General features: G+C 30.0%; 9 protein-coding genes across 9 annotated transcripts; 6 read left to right on the top strand and 3 right to left on the bottom strand.

Annotated features, from left to right (window-relative positions):
• Window positions 1-2,052: 2,052 nt before the first annotated feature.
• cand_035240 (prohibitin 2) lies at window positions 2,053-2,925 on the top strand (the record flags this gene model as incomplete). The annotated part of the gene is made up of 1 exon (XM_067213750.1): window positions 2,053-2,925. One exon carries the CDS (start codon window positions 2,053-2,055, stop codon window positions 2,923-2,925), a length of 873 nt encoding a protein of 290 aa, XP_067070041.1.
• A 359-nt stretch (window positions 2,926-3,284) lies between these two features.
• Window positions 3,285-4,469, bottom strand: cand_035230 (actin family protein; the record flags this gene model as incomplete). Its single annotated transcript, XM_067213749.1, has 1 exon — window positions 3,285-4,469. One exon carries the CDS (start codon window positions 4,467-4,469, stop codon window positions 3,285-3,287), a length of 1,185 nt encoding a protein of 394 aa, XP_067070040.1.
• A 349-nt stretch (window positions 4,470-4,818) lies between these two features.
• Window positions 4,819-6,432, top strand: cand_035220 (uncharacterized protein; the record flags this gene model as incomplete). The annotated part of the gene is made up of 1 exon (XM_067213748.1): window positions 4,819-6,432. The coding sequence occupies one exon, from the start codon at window positions 4,819-4,821 to the stop codon at window positions 6,430-6,432; it is 1,614 nt and encodes a 537-aa protein (XP_067070039.1).
• A 1,001-nt stretch (window positions 6,433-7,433) lies between these two features.
• Window positions 7,434-8,843, top strand: cand_035210 (ubiquitin carboxyl-terminal hydrolase family protein; the record flags this gene model as incomplete). The annotated part of the gene is made up of 1 exon (XM_067213747.1): window positions 7,434-8,843. The coding sequence occupies one exon, from the start codon at window positions 7,434-7,436 to the stop codon at window positions 8,841-8,843; it is 1,410 nt and encodes a 469-aa protein (XP_067070038.1).
• Window positions 8,844-9,334: 491 nt separating this feature from the next.
• On the top strand, window positions 9,335-9,970 carry cand_035200 (uncharacterized protein; the record flags this gene model as incomplete). The annotated part of the gene is made up of 1 exon (XM_067213746.1): window positions 9,335-9,970. The coding sequence occupies one exon, from the start codon at window positions 9,335-9,337 to the stop codon at window positions 9,968-9,970; it is 636 nt and encodes a 211-aa protein (XP_067070037.1).
• Window positions 9,971-10,044: 74 nt separating this feature from the next.
• Window positions 10,045-10,398, bottom strand: cand_035190 (60s acidic ribosomal protein P1; the record flags this gene model as incomplete). The annotated part of the gene is made up of 1 exon (XM_067213745.1): window positions 10,045-10,398. The coding sequence occupies one exon, from the start codon at window positions 10,396-10,398 to the stop codon at window positions 10,045-10,047; it is 354 nt and encodes a 117-aa protein (XP_067070036.1).
• Window positions 10,399-10,767: 369 nt separating this feature from the next.
• Window positions 10,768-11,718, bottom strand: cand_035180 (uncharacterized protein; the record flags this gene model as incomplete). The annotated part of the gene is made up of 1 exon (XM_067213744.1): window positions 10,768-11,718. The coding sequence occupies one exon, from the start codon at window positions 11,716-11,718 to the stop codon at window positions 10,768-10,770; it is 951 nt and encodes a 316-aa protein (XP_067070035.1).
• A 492-nt stretch (window positions 11,719-12,210) lies between these two features.
• On the top strand, window positions 12,211-13,698 carry cand_035170 (uncharacterized protein; the record flags this gene model as incomplete). Its single annotated transcript, XM_067213743.1, has 1 exon — window positions 12,211-13,698. The coding sequence occupies one exon, from the start codon at window positions 12,211-12,213 to the stop codon at window positions 13,696-13,698; it is 1,488 nt and encodes a 495-aa protein (XP_067070034.1).
• Window positions 13,699-14,120: 422 nt separating this feature from the next.
• On the top strand, window positions 14,121-17,572 carry cand_035160 (beta-lactamase family protein; the record flags this gene model as incomplete). Its single annotated transcript, XM_067213742.1, has 3 exons — window positions 14,121-15,082; window positions 15,254-15,428; window positions 15,500-17,572. 3 exons carry the CDS (start codon window positions 14,121-14,123, stop codon window positions 17,570-17,572), a joined length of 3,210 nt encoding a protein of 1,069 aa, XP_067070033.1.
• Between the last annotated feature and the right edge of the window lie 536 nt (window positions 17,573-18,108).

Raw genomic sequence — 18,108 nt, 5'->3', positions numbered from 1 at the left:
TCTTTAAATAATATACTAAGAACCACAAAATATCTGCAATGATAACAGATGATATATATATATTCAATGGGAACTACTTTTTATATTAAAATGAATCAAATTATAATTATCTATTAAAATTTTTACTGGATTAATAGACAAGATTATTTTAGATTTAGATAACCAATGAAGAATGTTACAGATTTTAAATTTATCTTTTTTAAATATTAAGAGAATTATGTACTTTTGATAAACTTCTACTATTAAGATATTGGATCTATTATACTACTCTATAAATTATCTTTCAAACCTTTCGTTTATTGTAAATAGAGATGAAAATATTTAATAAATATATAAGATAATGTTAAGATACTTAAAACATTAGAACAGAATAACTATTTTAAAAACTAGTACGAAATATTCAGATCATTGTTCAAGCTAACATTAGTAGCGACTTCATTTATATAAATATTAAAGCCAAATTTATATATTCAAAATCTAATACTTAAAGTGTTATTGTTGACTCATGTTACCCTTGAATACATTTGAAAATTTTTTTAAAGTTTCACTTTTAAGGAATTACTATAGAAAAAGCACTTTTATAAAAAAAAGAAAAAAAAAAAAAACTTCATTAATATTAAATATTAATTTGTATTTAATATAGTTGTTGACAATCAAATTGCTTATTGTAACTTCTAAATATTTTTTATAAAACTCAATAGAATATATATAGCTATTATATCTTTCCCAAATATATAAATAATGATTAAAAGACTAATAATAGCATAAAGAATATAATTTTTCTTTAGTATTCTATTCTGTATTCAATCCAGTTAAATTATAAGTACTATAAATTTATTGATTTCTTGAACTAATTATATGCTAAGTAATAAGATTAATAACTCAAAATAAGATATTTTAAAAATTTTTTTAAAATAGTATATAGGTTCTAATATATAATTTAAAAACAAAGAATAATCTATTTTAAATTATGATCTATCTGAATTTACTTAAAAGGATTTAACATTTATTTAACAATGATAAATAAATTTATTAATGTTTAAATTTTGATATGGAATATAATATAAATTAAATATTCAATTTAAAGAGGTTACTTGTTGTGTCTTCAGCTAGGACCTAATTTGAAGCTTATGTGAAGAAACTGACACTGAATACTTATTATCTTTATATTATTCTTTTTGGTATTATGAAGAATATATAATAAAAGTTCCAGATATCCTTTATCCTTTATAAAAAACTGAAATAATCCTAAATTGAAACTTTACATGTTCAATAAAAAAGAGATTTCAGAATTTAATTTTACATATTATCTAATTAAATTCTCTTCAATATGTTGAAAGTCTTACAATTTAACAGATCAAGCTAAATACTAAATATAAAATATCCTTGCTACATAATGAAATTCTTTAGTATCAATTAATCTGTTATTATTAAGTTACATCTTTGAAACTCTAAATAAATAACAAATATTTATTCAAATATGTAAAACGGTTCATATTGCTATTATTTACTATTTAAAATTAAGTAACTCTAAAAAAAAGACAGCACACATAATCTTGATATAACTATAAAAAAGAAAAAGAAATTAACTTATAAATATATTAATTTACCAATAGTACATTACTAATTCTTTTTTTCTTAAGTAACTGAGCATTTACTTAATCATATTTCTTAAAATATATTTGACTAAATTGATTAATTCCAGCATTCTCACAAGTCTATTTGTTTGAAAGACAAACTAAGTTTTATTTTAAAAAGTATCCATTTTGACATATAGCTAACTAACAGAATAATTACTATTTTAATCTAGGCCAACAAAATTGGCGCTATAAAAGGTCATGATGCATTTAAATAATTCGGTACCCCTATACCGGTATTAAAGCAAATAGAATGCAGCAAGAGTTACTTTAACCTTAAAACACCAATTTTATACAATAATTTATTATCAATATAAGCATCAGTAATAAATAGTTAGCAATATTTTGGAAGAACTTAAAGTATCTCATTCTAATTGGTAAATTTCTAATAAAGAGGTTCTATTTCTAATTAGGGATGGTTCGTTTCCCTTGGCCAAAATTTTCTTTAAAGAAAATGAAATTAAGTGGTACTACACCTTTAATAGGTAGCCTTAGCTTACTTTTAGGTGGTTCAGGTTTAGTGTTATTAAATAGTATGTATAATGTTGAGGCTGGTCATAGAGCTATAATCTTTTCTAGGATAAATGGAGTTCAAGATAAAGTATACTGTGAGGGTACTCACTTTTTAATTCCATGGTTTGAGAGGCCAATTATATATGATATAAGAGCAAAGCCTAGGGTATTAGTATCATTAACAGGTAGCAGAGATTTACAGATGGTCAGTATTTCATGCCGTGTTTTATCTCGACCAAAAAGTGACAAACTTCCAGAGATTTATCGTACTCTAGGACAAGACTATGATGAGAGAATTCTTCCATCTATTATTAATGAAGTTTTGAAGTCTGTTGTAGCTCAGTATAATGCCTCACAACTGCTTACACAACGTGAGATAGTTACTAGAAGAATACGAGATTTACTAATAAAGCGAGCGCAAGAGTTTAATTTGATTCTTGATGATGTTTCATTAACACATTTAAATTTTTCGCCTGAATATGAGAAAGCTGTTGAATCTAAGCAAGTGGCACAGCAACAGGCTGAGAGAGCTAAATATATTGTATTAAAAGCTCAAGAAGAAAAGAAAAGTGTAATAATTAGGGCTGAAGGTGAGCAAACTGCTGCTAAACTTATTGGTGAAGCTATTAAGAATAATCCCGGCTTTATCTCCTTGAGACAAGTTGAAGTAGCTAAGGATATTGCTCAAATAATTGCTAAATCTAATGCCAAATCCTTAATAAATCTGGAATCACTACTTCCAGATACATTTATGACTCAAGATATGAGAAATTAAGCATGCTTACAAGAAAAAATACAATTCTTATTAAAAAGAGAACTGATTTTCAAGGTATTAAACTATAATATGAGTTGTGAATAAGTATATTATTTCTAAACATTTGTTTTTATTTGAACTTTTTAATATACTTAGCTATCAAACCTATATGTTCTAAACTACAAATAGCATAAAATCCTTATTATTTAGCTCATAATATATTACGAAGTTATTTATAACTTAAAGTTATCTTTAGGTTTGTAAATAAAACTTTTCAAGTAGTTCATAAAGGTATACTGACAGTCGCAAGTCTGTCCTGACTGTAATTTATAACTTCCTCATCTTATTGTCTTAAATATAACTGCCTGTCAAAATTATATCTAAATTGTCTTTCTATGTACAACATTTGGCCCTTCCTCGAGGAATTCTTGCTTGGTTATCCATATTGTCTTAAATGTTGCTAAAGACCCTAGTATAGATCCTCCTATCCAAGGTAATAATGTTCTATCACTAGAAGCATTTATTCTGATTTTTACATCTTTTGGTAGAGCCTTCCTCAATTCATAAAGTAGTCTATCACCTAATCCAGGGAACATTGTTGAACCACCTGATAATACTATCTGAGAAGCTAATGTTCGTCTTAAATCCATATCTGTTTTATTTATACTATGAATAAGAACTTCGTGGAGACCAGGATATTCAGAACCTATTAGATTTGGTTGGAAGAGTAGTTCTGGAGCTCTGAATCTTTCCTTACCTATAAAAATTGTCTGTCCATCAGGTAATTTATAAGGATATCCAATTGAAGATCTTTGATTTCCAGTTCCAGAATCTAATGAACTATTAACTAGTTGGTTTTCGTCATTTTCATCCTTTTGTAAGTTTGATGATACAAAACAGGCTGTTTCTTTAATTTGTTTAACTATCTCCATTTCTGCGCTAGTATGAAATATTATTCCAGACCTTCTAAGTTGCAAATTTAAATACTCTGTAATATTCCTACCAGCAATATCACTTCTTGTTATACAATTATTCAGAGCAAATCCCTGATATATTGGTACTGCATGGGTAACTCCATCTCCACTATCTAGAACTATACCAGTAGTCCTACCCGATGAATATAATGAAAGAACAGCTTGAGTTGAAATAAATAAAGCTGGAACTCTATATGTTTCAAAAAATATCTCTGCCATTTTTTCACGATGCTGCCTGGGGTTTAGAGCTGCTTCTGTAAGTAACACAGGATGCTCCTCCGAAGAAATTTTTAACTCGGAAAAAATATGAGTCCAAAGAGTCTCCATATCATACCAATCCTGTATTATTCCATTACTTATAGGATATGAAATTCTTAGTATTCCTCTATTTTCAATACTTTTAGTTCCAACAAATACATCTCCCTCCAGAGCTCCTGCCATACATCTCTTATATTTTGGACGTCCTACATAACTATTTACAATACACCTAGGTATCTCCTCTCCTGCAAATCCTGACTTTATAGATCCCGATCCATTGTCAATAATGGCAGGTTGGCTTGTAATTACATCATCATAATGTAAAGTTGCCATTCCATATAATTAAATCTCTTTATTAGTTTTTTTAGAGCCACAGAAGTCCCCAGAATACTAATGTACCTTTTAAACTAAAGCTAAGCTTACAAAAGTATATCAAAGTTTGTGTGGATCTTGAAAAGAAGAAACAAATACCACAGAATTTTACCGTTATAAAGCATACCCCACTAGGCGCGCTCTGACAATATACGGAAGGTAGATGAATTACCTGGTTATTTTCTTTTTATATTTTTTTGAAAAAAAGTCAGACAACTTGTATTTTTTAGAGGTCTAGACTTGTTAATATTAATTCCCATGAAAATTGTATATTTATGCATTTGATCCCAAATAATTATGTAAATCACTGATGAAGAACAAGAGCTATCAAATGAAGGACTCAATTGCCTTCCATAAAAGATTGAAATTTGACCCATACAAGACAAATGAGACAGTTTATAATGTAATGGATACCAGTATAAAGATTAATAACTCAGAAAGTCATATACCAATCCTTTTATCTTTAGAACCACAGTGGAGTATTGATGATTTATCTAACAAAAAGTTAAAACAATCTTATACAGACATTAACTTCAATATTCATGTGAGTATTACGTGCAATACTAACAATAATGAAGAATCAAGGTTTGAACATTTAGAAGATTTATATGGACAAAATAATGATGGTATAAATTTGAGCTTTGAATCAGCCAGTGACTTCAAATCAAGCAAAACGGATGGAATATCCTTACTTTCAACTTCTACTTCTTTATCCCCTATATCTTTACAATTATCATGCTCTGATAAAAGTATATGTAGGATTATAGATGACTCATTAGATGATGGATGTAAAGACTTGAGTATGATAGTAGATAAACAAAATTTTGAAAATACTGAGCTCATTAGAAAAAAAGAGTTGATGAAAAGTAATCTACGTAGGCAGTTATTGAGCAACCCATACTATGATATTTGTAAAAATCCAGAGTGGCCATTTGTAAAGAGGAGAAGTAGAGCTATTTCTAGAAGTTCGAAAGGTTCAGATTTGTCATACAAAAAGGATTATACTCAACGTGTTAAATCTTCAGGACAAAAAACTACTATAGAAGGGAGTAAGACTGTAAAGGGACGCTCAAGGCAATGGCTTGAGTCATTAGCAACTTTATTTGATGGTATATATACACAAAGAAGTAGTTTAGGACGAAGCGCAGGCCTGGGACTTTTTTCCGATCGACATTTTAATAGGAATGAAATTATAACAGAATTTGTTGGATGGGTAATAGATAGAAATGAAGCTCTTAGATTAAGATCTGAACGGAAGGCTAGCCATATTTGTGATTTAATTAAACCTAGCCTATATCTTGATGGTGAAAAAGATCCGAAACCCTTTATAGGAGGTGGCTCGTTTGCAAATGATGGAAGTACATCCCTTGGTGGTCCTGGAAATAATGCCAGATTTTGGAAATGGTATGATGAAAGAGAAGGTAGGACACGAGTTTTTTTGAAAGCTTTGCAGGATATTTATCCTAAAGAGGAGATCTTTGTAGGCTACTGCAAGGATTATTGGGTTGATGTAGCTGAAGAAGACGTAAAACCTAAATTGCAAAATACGAAAAAGATTAGCAATTTAAAGGCTTTGCATGATGCACATATTGTAAAAGATAAAAGAACTCATAAAAAAGACTTTACCAAGGGAAACATTAGGATTAAAACACAAAAATATAAGAAGGTAAGTAATATTTCTGAAGTTATAGAAGACCATATGACTCCAAACAAACAAGATAAAGAGGAGACAAGATTTAGTAAAGATAAGGTAACTATTGTGAATAGTAAGAAGAGAATTAAAAGTTCTAAATTTCAGCAGCACAAAACGTCAGAAATAGCAGAGGCAAACAATACTATTGATTTGCAAAGTAATAATACAGACAGTGTTTCCTCATCCCTTTGGAATGTAGATTTTAACTGGGAAACTTCAGATGATGAGTGAAAATATAACTATTTAGGCCTTGTTATCATACTTAAAAGCAAAATATACTTTCAAAAGACGAATATATATACTTTATATAGGTATGTTATCACTTTTCCCCAGATCAATTATTAGAAATTTAAGTCAACTAATATAGTGATACATAATTATATTGTTCATAGCTTCATTATTCCAACTTATAAAGTTGCATGGCCTGTGAATAAAGAAAAATTGTAGCCTATATCACATTAATGTGTACCTTAAGACAGTATATTTTATTGGTTTTAAATTAATCCATAAAATTTTGTATATAAGAGGTCACTTTTATATTAGAGTTGAGTTATTGTCTCATTACTGGGAGTTATGTAATCTTTATAAACTATGTTTTGATTTACATAATAACGTATTCTATATTGAATATTTCTTATCATTATTCAAAGTATTCATATCTTTAAATTATGAATTATTTTTTTTAATATTTATTTAAATATTGCTATATTTTTAATTAATGACACTTTTAGGTAATAGCTTTATTGTATTCCATAGAATCTTCTTTCTTTTCTTCAGGTTTAAACCATACAAAATCTCTGAGTTTATAAAGATCCTTCCTCTGTAACTCTTCTTTGATACAAATTTGATAGTTCTCCCACTCAGTATTACATAGTCTAGTTAATTCTCCCTTAATAAAACTATACCTATACCACTTTATAAAACATTTATCATATATTTCCTTTTCTTTAGAGCATGTCTCCATATCTAAACACTAGAATTTATATTAAATTCTCATATTAAATTGGACAGTGCTAAATATGGCATGAAAGACTTATTAACTTGTTATTTTAGGACTCTGGCATAAACTGAGGAGTTAGTCAAGCGCTTGTTAGCAAGCACTATGTACTGGTGATTAGTTGTTTTAATATTTCCAACTATTAACCAACATTCTAATATCTCAATTGTTTGAATACTCACAAGACATTCATGATAGTTTGAGTTATAACTTCACTAGAAGTCTTATTAGTAAAATGGAAAAAAAGTGTCCATTTTTATCTACAATAAATAGAGGCGTGCTTGATTTTGATCATGAAAAATTATGCAGTGTGACACTTCGCAATGAGCATGTATACTGTTGTCTAGTATGTGGTACTAACTTTCAGGGTCGTGGTAAAGGATCTATAGCTTATTGCCATGCTTTAGAGATGTCGCATCATATGTTTATAAATCTACATACATCCCGAATATATTGTTTACCTGATAACTATGAAGTTAAAGAGCACTCTTTAGATGATATTAAACAATATTTACAGCCTAAGTTTGATAAAAAACTTATTTCTATACTAGATAAAAATTGCAAGACCTATGATGGGAGTGAATATATACCAGGCTATATTGGGTTATATAACTTTGGGAAAACGGATGCTTTAAATGTAGTCATCTTATTGTTATCTAGGATCATTCCTTTAAGGGACTTTTTCCTTTATTTCCCTATTTATGACTCTGAAAATTTTCAGAAAATAAGCAAAGTACCTGTGGATAAACTTATGTTCAGTATAATTGAAATAGTTTGTAAAATATTCAGTCCCTATAACTTTAAAGGTATGGCTTCTCCTTTTGTGCTTGCTAATACAATCGAAAGAAAATCTAATAGTCTTTTCCCGGTAAGTACCAATACTGAAAAACAAAGTAATAAAACTTCTCAGGATACTCAATTTGTTGATCCTATGGCACTATTATCTTGGATAATTCACTACATAAAAAAAAAACTTTCTAAGATAAAATTGGGATACCAAAGATGTTTTTATCAAGATAAAATGAGTAAAAGTAAAAACATAATTGCTTCATGTATTGAAGGACAGGTTTTAAACTGTACAAAGATCAATGGAATAGAACCAACAAGCCTAAACTTATCATATGAATCTATGAAATCTGTTCATGGATCAACTGTTAATTCCTTTATATCACTGTCTTTAAATATTCCATTACCATCTGTTTTGAATCCTTCTTTGGATTCTAGAATACCACAAATTGCAATATTTGACTTGTTACAAAATAAGTTTTTGGAAAATAGTTCTGCTTTTCAAAAAATATGGTTATTACCATGTTACTTGATTGTTCACTTTAAGCGATTTTCAATGGAATCTTTTGGTTTAGAGAAAAATCCTACAATTATCTCCTTTCCTATTAAAAATCTAGATCTTTTACCCTATGTACATCCAGATAATCTTCATGCTAATCCAAATACTAAATATGACTTAATAGCAAATATAGCTCATAAAGGAGATACTAAATCCGGAGTATTCACTATTCAAATGTATCACTCAAGTAGAAATGAATGGTATGAAATCGAAAATCTTAAAGTTGAGCAAATATTACCTCAGGCCCTATTATTAACAACATCATATATTCAACTTTATAAACAAAGTGATTTACATTAATATAGTTAATATTTTAGAAAATGCAATGAAATGATAATAAGTGATACGTATCCATTTATTTACAAATTTAAGTTATGAACTATTTGAAGCCTTAAATAGGGAAATTATATTATTAATTATTTAAAGAGACTAAAAAGTAGTATAATTTTTAATATGCAGAGGAATATTAATCTACATTCTAGTTCTTAACTGACCTACGAATATCAAGTATCAAGTTACTAAATCAAATTATTTAATGTATATCAGCCATATGATAAGATAAAGCTCTAATTAGCAGAACTCACTAAATATTTTAGGATTTAAAGATAATAACTAATAATAAATTTAGAGAAATGATTATGCTAGTTTTTTTTATAGTTTGAATTTGCCAGCCACTTTATATAGGTTAGATAGTGTCCCCCCCCTATTATTTTATTAAATAACCAATGGGATTTTATATATTAGAAGTTTGAAAGATAATTTAATAAACACATTATTTTATTGCTCAATTAATGGATGAACTAATTAAACAGAAAGAGAATATTGAAAAGGAAGTTAAGGAACTTACGGAATTTTTAAATTCATTTGGACCTGATGTTGGAATAAAAGGTAGCCTTGTAGATTCAGAAGGGTTTCCACGTGCAGATATCGATTTATACGAGATTAGAAGTGCTAGAAATCGCCTGGCTATTCTCAATACAGACTACTCAGAAGTAATGAAGAAAATTGAAACCAAACTAATAGAGCTACACAGTCAATCTAAAATAAATGTTCCTTACACTGTTAAAAAACAATCCTGTCAAGATGTAGGGGAACTTATACCTTTTGCTCGTGTAGATGATGTTAAGGAAGCATCCCCTGCATATGAATCTGGACTAAGAGTTGGTGATCTGATTTTGAAATTTGGATCACTATATGTTAAGGAAGGATCTACAGAACAACAGATAAGTACTATTTTCGAAGATATACCAACTAAAGTAGTGGAGTCACTTAGTAAGATCCTACATATAACAGTTTCACGTCCTAAAAATAGTTCAGATCTCATTAAGGAAGTCATAAATATTGAGGTTACCCCTAAAAAGTGGTCTGGAAGTGGTTATTTAGGATGTCACATTGTAGCTCACAAGAACCTGAATAGTAATTTATAAATGTGATTAGAAGTGTATACTTAGTATCAAGGATTTGAAGTAGAAAATTTAGGAAACTTCGCCTACTTCTAAACTTAGTCAAATAATGAGAAACCTAAGTCACCTTCCTCTTCTTCTTCTGACTCCTCCTTTTTCACTTCAACAGGTGCAGCAGCTCCTGTTGAAGCAGCCGCTTGGCAAACTCCTGGAGATGCAGTAGCTGCAGATCCACAACTTGAGACGATATCAGAGACACTTACAGTAGATAAAGCTTGAGCAAATAATCCTGGATAGTATGGTTCGACAGTAGCACCCGCAGCTGCAATCAACTTCTTAATGTGATCACTAGTTACTGGGAGATCTTCATCAGCCAAAATTAAAGATGCATATGAGCACATAAGTTCTTGAACATGAACTGTAGATAACTGAGATAAAGGGACAGCTGCCATCTTGGACTATTTCTTAACCAATAAAGCGTTTTAAGCTATCCAAATCTAATTACTCTAAATGAAGCTTATTTATAACCAATTATTGTCTTGGATGAGCTGTAAAGGTAGTACCTAAGCGAGACATTCATTATAACCTAATTGCATCCTGTCTCGTCTCATAAGTACCGGTATTTTATGAACAATCTTGGCGGTCATTTATTCTAGTGTAGAATAAGGCCACAAGGTGAAAATAAATTAATTCAACACTATAATGTAAATATAAAACTAAAATATGAGTTGCTAGATCGTTAGGCTAAATAGTCACAATTAGTTTGAGATACAATATTTGTGGCTGGTGATTTAATTCCGCCTTACTAATTTATTTTAACTTTATGTTTTGTGCTTAAGATTATTCTTTTGAACAAGAGCCTCTACCTCAAACAATTCTTTCTCTAGTTCCTCTATTAAGGCAGTCTCTGAATATATACTCTGACTCTGTAAAGTTTTGATTTGATTCCTTAATGCAGTTATTAAAAGATCATATAACTTGTCCTCATCCATCTTTATTAAGTTGGAATAACATGGTTTATTTTCAATAGGCCTTAAGTCATGTGCAACACCTTTGTAATCTCTAAATACTCCTGGGTAATTGGATAATTGATAAACTTTAGCGTATCCATTATCATCAATATCTACTGCATCTTCCCAGTCATCAATATCTACCAATCTTAGTTTGTTTTTTTGCAGCTCTATATTGTAATCCATATCTGGTGGGGGCCAATCTGGTAAAGCGTGCCACCATCTACATAGTACAGCAGCTACTAAGATTTGTTTGCGATCTCGATCCCTACGAGGAACATATGCATGTATACTAGTTCCTTCTAAATTATTGTCATCATCTAACATGCCATCTTTCTTTTTGCTTGTTCTTTTCCTAGCTGCTTCCTTATTTTTAAGTATAGAGCTAGGTTGACTTGACAAATTTGAGGTAACTTTTCGCACCTTGTTAATAGAAGCTTTTCTATTTTTAAATTGTTCCCTTTCAGATGAGCTAACATCATCGCTATTTGAGGATGATGAATCTGAATCTGTAGAAGACCTACTTAACGAGTTAGAAAAACTATCAGAGCTTTCATCTGAGTCAATTACTCTCCTAGATCTAGAAGATTTATTTACTAAACAAGGGCTTGATTCCTTTGATGAAAGTTCAGATTTACTTAATTCCAACGAATTTAATCTTTCGCACTTTTGGTTGTTCTGCTCTATATCATCATCAATCACTTTCCTTTTTTTGACATATGTTAATGATTCAAGATTTAGATCAACTTTTGGATTTCTCATTATTTGGTACCTTTATGATTCCACAAACTATTGTACGACTGAGAGCCGCCATTAATTGCCAGTTCTATAAAACACAGAAAAAAGGGTTAATTTAGGAATATGTCAAGGAAAATAACCAATACCATATTATTATGCCAAAACTTAGGCAATTATTAAAAACTAAGTGACTGGTCAAAATTACTTTATTAACAAAGTCTTCTAAGTTTTAATATGAACTGCTAAATATATGATCAAGTTCAATATTGTTCTAAATATGGAATTAAACTAATTATATCATTAAATTTCAATGTAGATTAAAGCATTTGTTAAAATTAAGTGATACATATATCAGAAAAATCTACTAAGATCTCGATATTATAAAAAATCTAAGATACTTGGACGTTACTTCAGCGCCTAATTATAGACTACTTACCACGTGTAAACTTGTACTTTATTATTTTAAGATTTTTAGCTTAATGGATTATATTGAGTATTATAACTTTATTTATAGTAATGGATAGTGAGTATAAAATTTATCTGAATAGTTATGTCATATTGAGACAAGTTTCAGGCTTTCAGAAGCTTATACAAGTACTGAGTCCCACTGATCTATATCGTGTTGGTAAGCTATCAATAAGGGGGTCTGATATACTGGGAAAACCATATTACACTACTTTAAGCTTAGAGGGAGATAACTGGGTTATTGGGACATCATTCGATAGTGGAGAATTGTTAGATGAGATACTACGTGATTATGATATAAATGAAATGTCTAATGAGACTCCTCCAACTAAACGCACTTGCCTAAACCCTCTAATAAATAATAATGAACAATGTGACAAATTAGGAATCATGACTGATAAAGACAGAATTACTAATATAGCTAAATCAAGCTCTTCATTTCAAAATAAAACGAGGTTTTCACAAGAGAAATATATCAAAAAGATGCAACTTAGACATACGAAACAACTTATTTTAATCCCCCCTACATTAATGGATATAACTGAAACAGCTAGTTGTCAACCAGCTAATAAATTAGACAAACTTGTTCCCAATATACTTGGACCTAGATGGAGTCAAAATACAGTTAGAATAGAGACTATAGGCAATATTCTCACTCATAGTAATGTATCCTGTGGAAAAAGAGTTATTCTTTTTGATAATCTTAGTGGTGGTATTGTTGGTGGTTCTATTTACAGGCAACTAGCTGATACAGGTTCATTATATGAAATTTCAATGAATCAGTTAACTTTCGATACAATAGATGGTTACAGTTCGAGCAAATTACCTTTATATTTTGAAGCTATTACCAAATATTCAAAACCAAAGGATTATTACAGTATACCTTTTTCTGTACTAGAACAGTATTATAAATATAGGCTTAATTTAGACTTAGAAATTAAGGATAATTTTGAACATAAATGGGTAGAAATTAAAGAAGTAGAGGATCGAAGGGAAAATTATAGTCGAAATGAAATTCTAAAGAAGAGACAGCAAAGAGTTAGAAATCGTCTTAATTTATTAAATGATTTATATTTATATGGAGTTGATGCTGTTGTGTTAGTTGCTGACTATATAAAACTTTTTGAAAATATTAAAGATACAGAGAAACAAATAAAACAAAAAACCCAAACTGAAATTTTTTTTTCTGAAACAATATCTGAAAATGACAAACCTATACAAGAGGATAAGAATAATTCTTCGAGCCCCAAATATAATATACTTACATCTCTTGTTAAAGTTTCCCAGAAATACTTGAAACCTGGTGGACAGATTGTCTTGTTTACTCCCCATATCACAACTGAATTACTACAGTTACATCAAGACTTGATATTATCATCAAGAGATAATAGTGGGGAGTTTCACTGCTTCGTAGGTGTTAAGATGGAAGAAACATTTATTCGTGAACATCAGATATTATCTCAAAGAAGTCATCCTGCTATGGATGCTAACTTAGCTATATTCTCTGGGATTCTACTATCTGCAATACATGTTCTATAACTATACCTATACCCACTTATGCTATTTTACTACCATTTTATGTAGTTTATAGTTAGAAAAAAAAAAAAAAGAAAAAAGAGGAGATTTTGATGTTTTAACAAAACCTTTTATATTTTCTTTAATCCAGTTTACAATGCAATGTTGTTCTTCTATAATAGCGCCTACTTAACATATTTGACGGATCTTTTACCCGCTTCTTAGACCACTAACATGTAACTGTGATATAAAATTGCATGGTCTCTAACTTTGTAACTTATTTATCTATTAAAAGGAAATAGAAATGAATTAGAACTTTCTAAGACAACAAATATAACCTCAATAGAAATTTTTAGGAGTTTTTTTTACACTAATAATACGACAAGATCTACTTTCAATATAAATATTAGTAAACTATCTAAAAATATTACAAATAGAAGTGAAGTATGAATGATTTGGATTCCTGGAGTAGAAAGTGGAGGACTTTGTGGTGCTGGACTCATATGTATGTGCACTATAAGAGAGCTCAGGCTCATGCCCGATCTTTACCTGAAGAAGCACAGGATATATATTGGAGTAAACAACATTCTCACTTTGCAGAATTAATTTGGCAAAATATATCGGAATTAAGAGGATGGTGGGTTAAAGTAGGCCAATTCTTATCAACTAGAAGTGATCTTCTGCCACATGAATACATTGTATATCTAAGCAAGCTCCAAGACATGATGCCTTCAACCCCATGGCCACAAATAAAAGAAATCCTCGAAAAAGAACTAGGTATAGAATGGAATTCTAAATTTCAAGAAATAAGGGAAATTCCAATGGCCTCGGCTTCTATAGCTCAAGTACATTCTGCTAAACTTAGGGATGGAACAAAAGTAATAGTGGAGGTTCAACATCCAAATGTAGAAGAAATACTACAACAGGACATGACAAATCTAACTCAATTAAGTTGGGCTTTTGGAATATTAGAGAAAAGTATCAACTTTTTACCTATGATTGAAGAATGGCAAAAAGCAGCTAGTAAGGAATTAGACTTTACTTTTGAGCTGAAACACCAACAGAGAGCCTATGATTTACTCATACAGTCTAATGTTGACATTACAGTACCAGTTACATATCCTCAATATAGTAGTAAGAAGATATTAACAATGGAATATATTGAGGGATTTAAAATAACTGACAAAAAATCATTAAAAAAATACAAAGTAGATGTATATCAACTTTTGTATACATTATGCGATTCATTTGCATATCAAATTCATATTGGAGGATTCTTCCATGGAGATCCTCACCCTGGGAATATACTTGTGGTATACAATTCTATAAAGCAGAAATATCAACCAGCATTAATTGACTGGGGATTAGTAAAAATATTTGATTTTAAGTCTAGAAAAGCATTTTCAAAGTAAGTTAAGTAATGAGATTTGGTGACTAAGTATTCGATAGTGCTAAATTCATAACATGCTAATACTGTTACAATTTCATCTGAGCAAAGTATTCTAAATTATTTTGCTCAAAAGTTATATTTAATTCTTGTTTGATATATGAAATGAGATATTTATTATATTTTATGCAGAATGGTTTATTGTGTATCTACCCTTAATCTTATGGGTCTTATGGAATCTTTTGAAGAGATGGGCTTTAAATTTAAGGATAACAAAAATACAATAGACCCAGAGATGTATATGGATGCCCTGAGAATAGCATTTAGGGATAATGATAGCAAACCAAGTGAACATCGTGCAATAAAGGTAAGTATAATTATATAATATTGTTTTAGCTAGAAATATTAGTAAATATATTCACTTAATAACTGAGATAGGAATCTAGTTATGCAGCTTACAAAGCAGCTTCTGAAATACCTTCCTTAAATCGCAAAGAAATTGAAGATTCAAATCCTTTGGAAGATTGGCCTAAAGATATAATTTTCTTTATTAGAATTGCATCTTTAATACATGGTATATGCATTGAATTGAATCAGTCCATTCCGTTCCTAAAGATTTTGGCTAATAGAGCTCAACAGTTTTTATGTAACGAAGGTTCTTCAAGAGTTTTGCTAAATAATAAAATAATAAGAGAATGTAATTATAGTGAGATACAAAATTATTCATATGATAAGGATATGGCAAGATCAAAAATTTTAGGAAACAAGGAATCATCTTATGGTAAATCAAAATTTGGAAGACGTCTTGACGACTTTGTAGAATCATTAATTAAATCAAAAAGCCTACTTGGATGTCAAATAGTCGTAATTAGTAAAGGGAAAGTAATAGGTAATACATTCAAGGGTAAAATGGGATCTATAGATGGAAGACAAGTGAGAGAGAATACATTATTTAATGGATTTAATGCATGTTTAGGTATATTAGTTACTGGGATATTATTATGCGTGGAAAGGCAGCTACTCTCTTTAGATGATCCAATATGTCACTACTGGGATGGTTTCATACGTTATGGAAAGAGAAATATAACTCTTAGACATATACTAACACATAGGTCTGGTATTCATGCTTTTTTTCCAGAGAATTTTAATTTGACTACTATGTTTAATTACAAGAAGATGGTACAAATAATTGAAGATACAACGCCACAATATTTGCCTGATGAATCTACTCATTACAATCCTTACTTACTAGGTTGGGTTTTGTCAGAGATGATATCATTAGTGACAAATACTCCAACTCCAGAATTCCTTCAAAGTGAATTATTTTCACCTCTAAACTTAGAAAATGACATTTTTATGCCAGTACCTCCAGAAAATCAAGTTAAAGAAATTGAGTCAATTCAGCATGGAGAATGTGTAAATAATTCAAATAGAATGACAGAATATAAAGATGATCGAGAAGAACCCGAAATTAGTCTACCCGTATTTACAGAAGAGGCGAATTATAATTCAATAAGTTCTAATACACAATTTGCATTATTTATGAAGAATTCTATTGATCAAATTATTGAACTGGGAAAGAAACATTTTACTGATAAATTTCAAGTTAGAAATTTTGATATTGATCAACATGATAATGTAAAGAATAATTTAAATGATGAAAAAACAAATAATATTGAACAAAGTCCAAGCTGCTCAGAAAAAAGTATGGAGCAAATAGGAACTGAACAAATTTCAGCTAAAAATGAAGCTATATATGACCGAATTGCAAGTGTAAGCCGTATCGTAGAGTTCTCCTCAATTTCACATGAAGAAGTGTTGAAAAAATTTTCAATGGCAACTTGTACTTTAAAAGGTAAAATAAATGATAGTAATTACAATGATAAAAATCTGCCAAGTTCCTCCAGAGATATCAGGAAGTATAAGAAAACTTTAACTCATAAACAAACAAGAAAGTTTACACCATTTGGAATTTTACAGATAAAACCACATGTAATGGATCCTCTTGTACAAAATTCACACAAAGTCATGAATATTTGGATTCCCCCCACATGTGGAAAACTGACTGCATTATCTTTAGCTAGATTTTATCATCATTTGGGATGTGGTGACATTATTTCCCAGAATATCCTTAAACAAGCTTCAATACCGACCTCAACTGATCAGACATTTGAAAGCCTAATCCTAACTGGAGGTTCAAGTAGGAAGTGGGGATTTGGATATCAGATTATAGAATGTATCTACGAACCTAAAAAATATAATATTCATAACTTGATGTGGAGATCAAATTTAGTAGATAATTCAAAACTAACACATGGACAAATAATTTGCGGTCTTGGACACGCAGATATGGGTGGTAATATTGGATGCACATTTCCAGATTTACAATTATCACTTGCCTTCTTGACAAATGACTATCTTAAGGGTTCATATGCTTCACAATGTATATTGCATTATGTACTTGAGAAATTTGGTTTGAGAATTATAAATTATGTCCCAGTTGTTCCATAGGTACAAGGGGAATGAATCAAATGGGATCACTTTATTTTATAGTACAATCTTCTAAAATTACATGTATATACTAGAATATGTTAGTATAGAGCTTAAAAATTCAATTGTCGACTTCTTGTTGTATAGGATATACACAATCTAATGACTCGCCATCTGAGCCAGGAATAGTAATTTCCTGATTATGTGTTAGATTCTGCACTTTTATCTCGTATCTCATGTTTTGCAAAGTAGAAAGTGAATTGAATCTATTATCGCTAAGATCTGAATTCTCACTACTAGACTGAGTCCATCTTGTAGGAGAATTAACTTCCATAGTGGAAGTTGAAGTGCAAGCAATAGCTAAGTTAGATTTATCACAAAATTTCCCTCTACTTGGAGTAAAACCTTCATTCACATTAATATCCCCATTTATATTCAATAAAATAGCCGAGGCCTCATTCGAAACTGTATTGGTTTCTGTACTACATGTCTTATCAACAGAAATTAATGATAAAAATTCATTATTTACTGTCTCTGAGTTGTGAGATTCGTCCATA

The sequence above is a fragment of the Cryptosporidium andersoni genome (genome assembly GCF_001865355.1).
Source record: "Cryptosporidium andersoni isolate 30847 chromosome Unknown contig_35, whole genome shotgun sequence".
Taxonomy (NCBI): domain Eukaryota; phylum Apicomplexa; class Conoidasida; order Eucoccidiorida; family Cryptosporidiidae; genus Cryptosporidium; species Cryptosporidium andersoni.
Note: the sequence above shows the minus strand (reverse complement) of the source record. Positions and strands in the feature narration are given on the sequence as shown.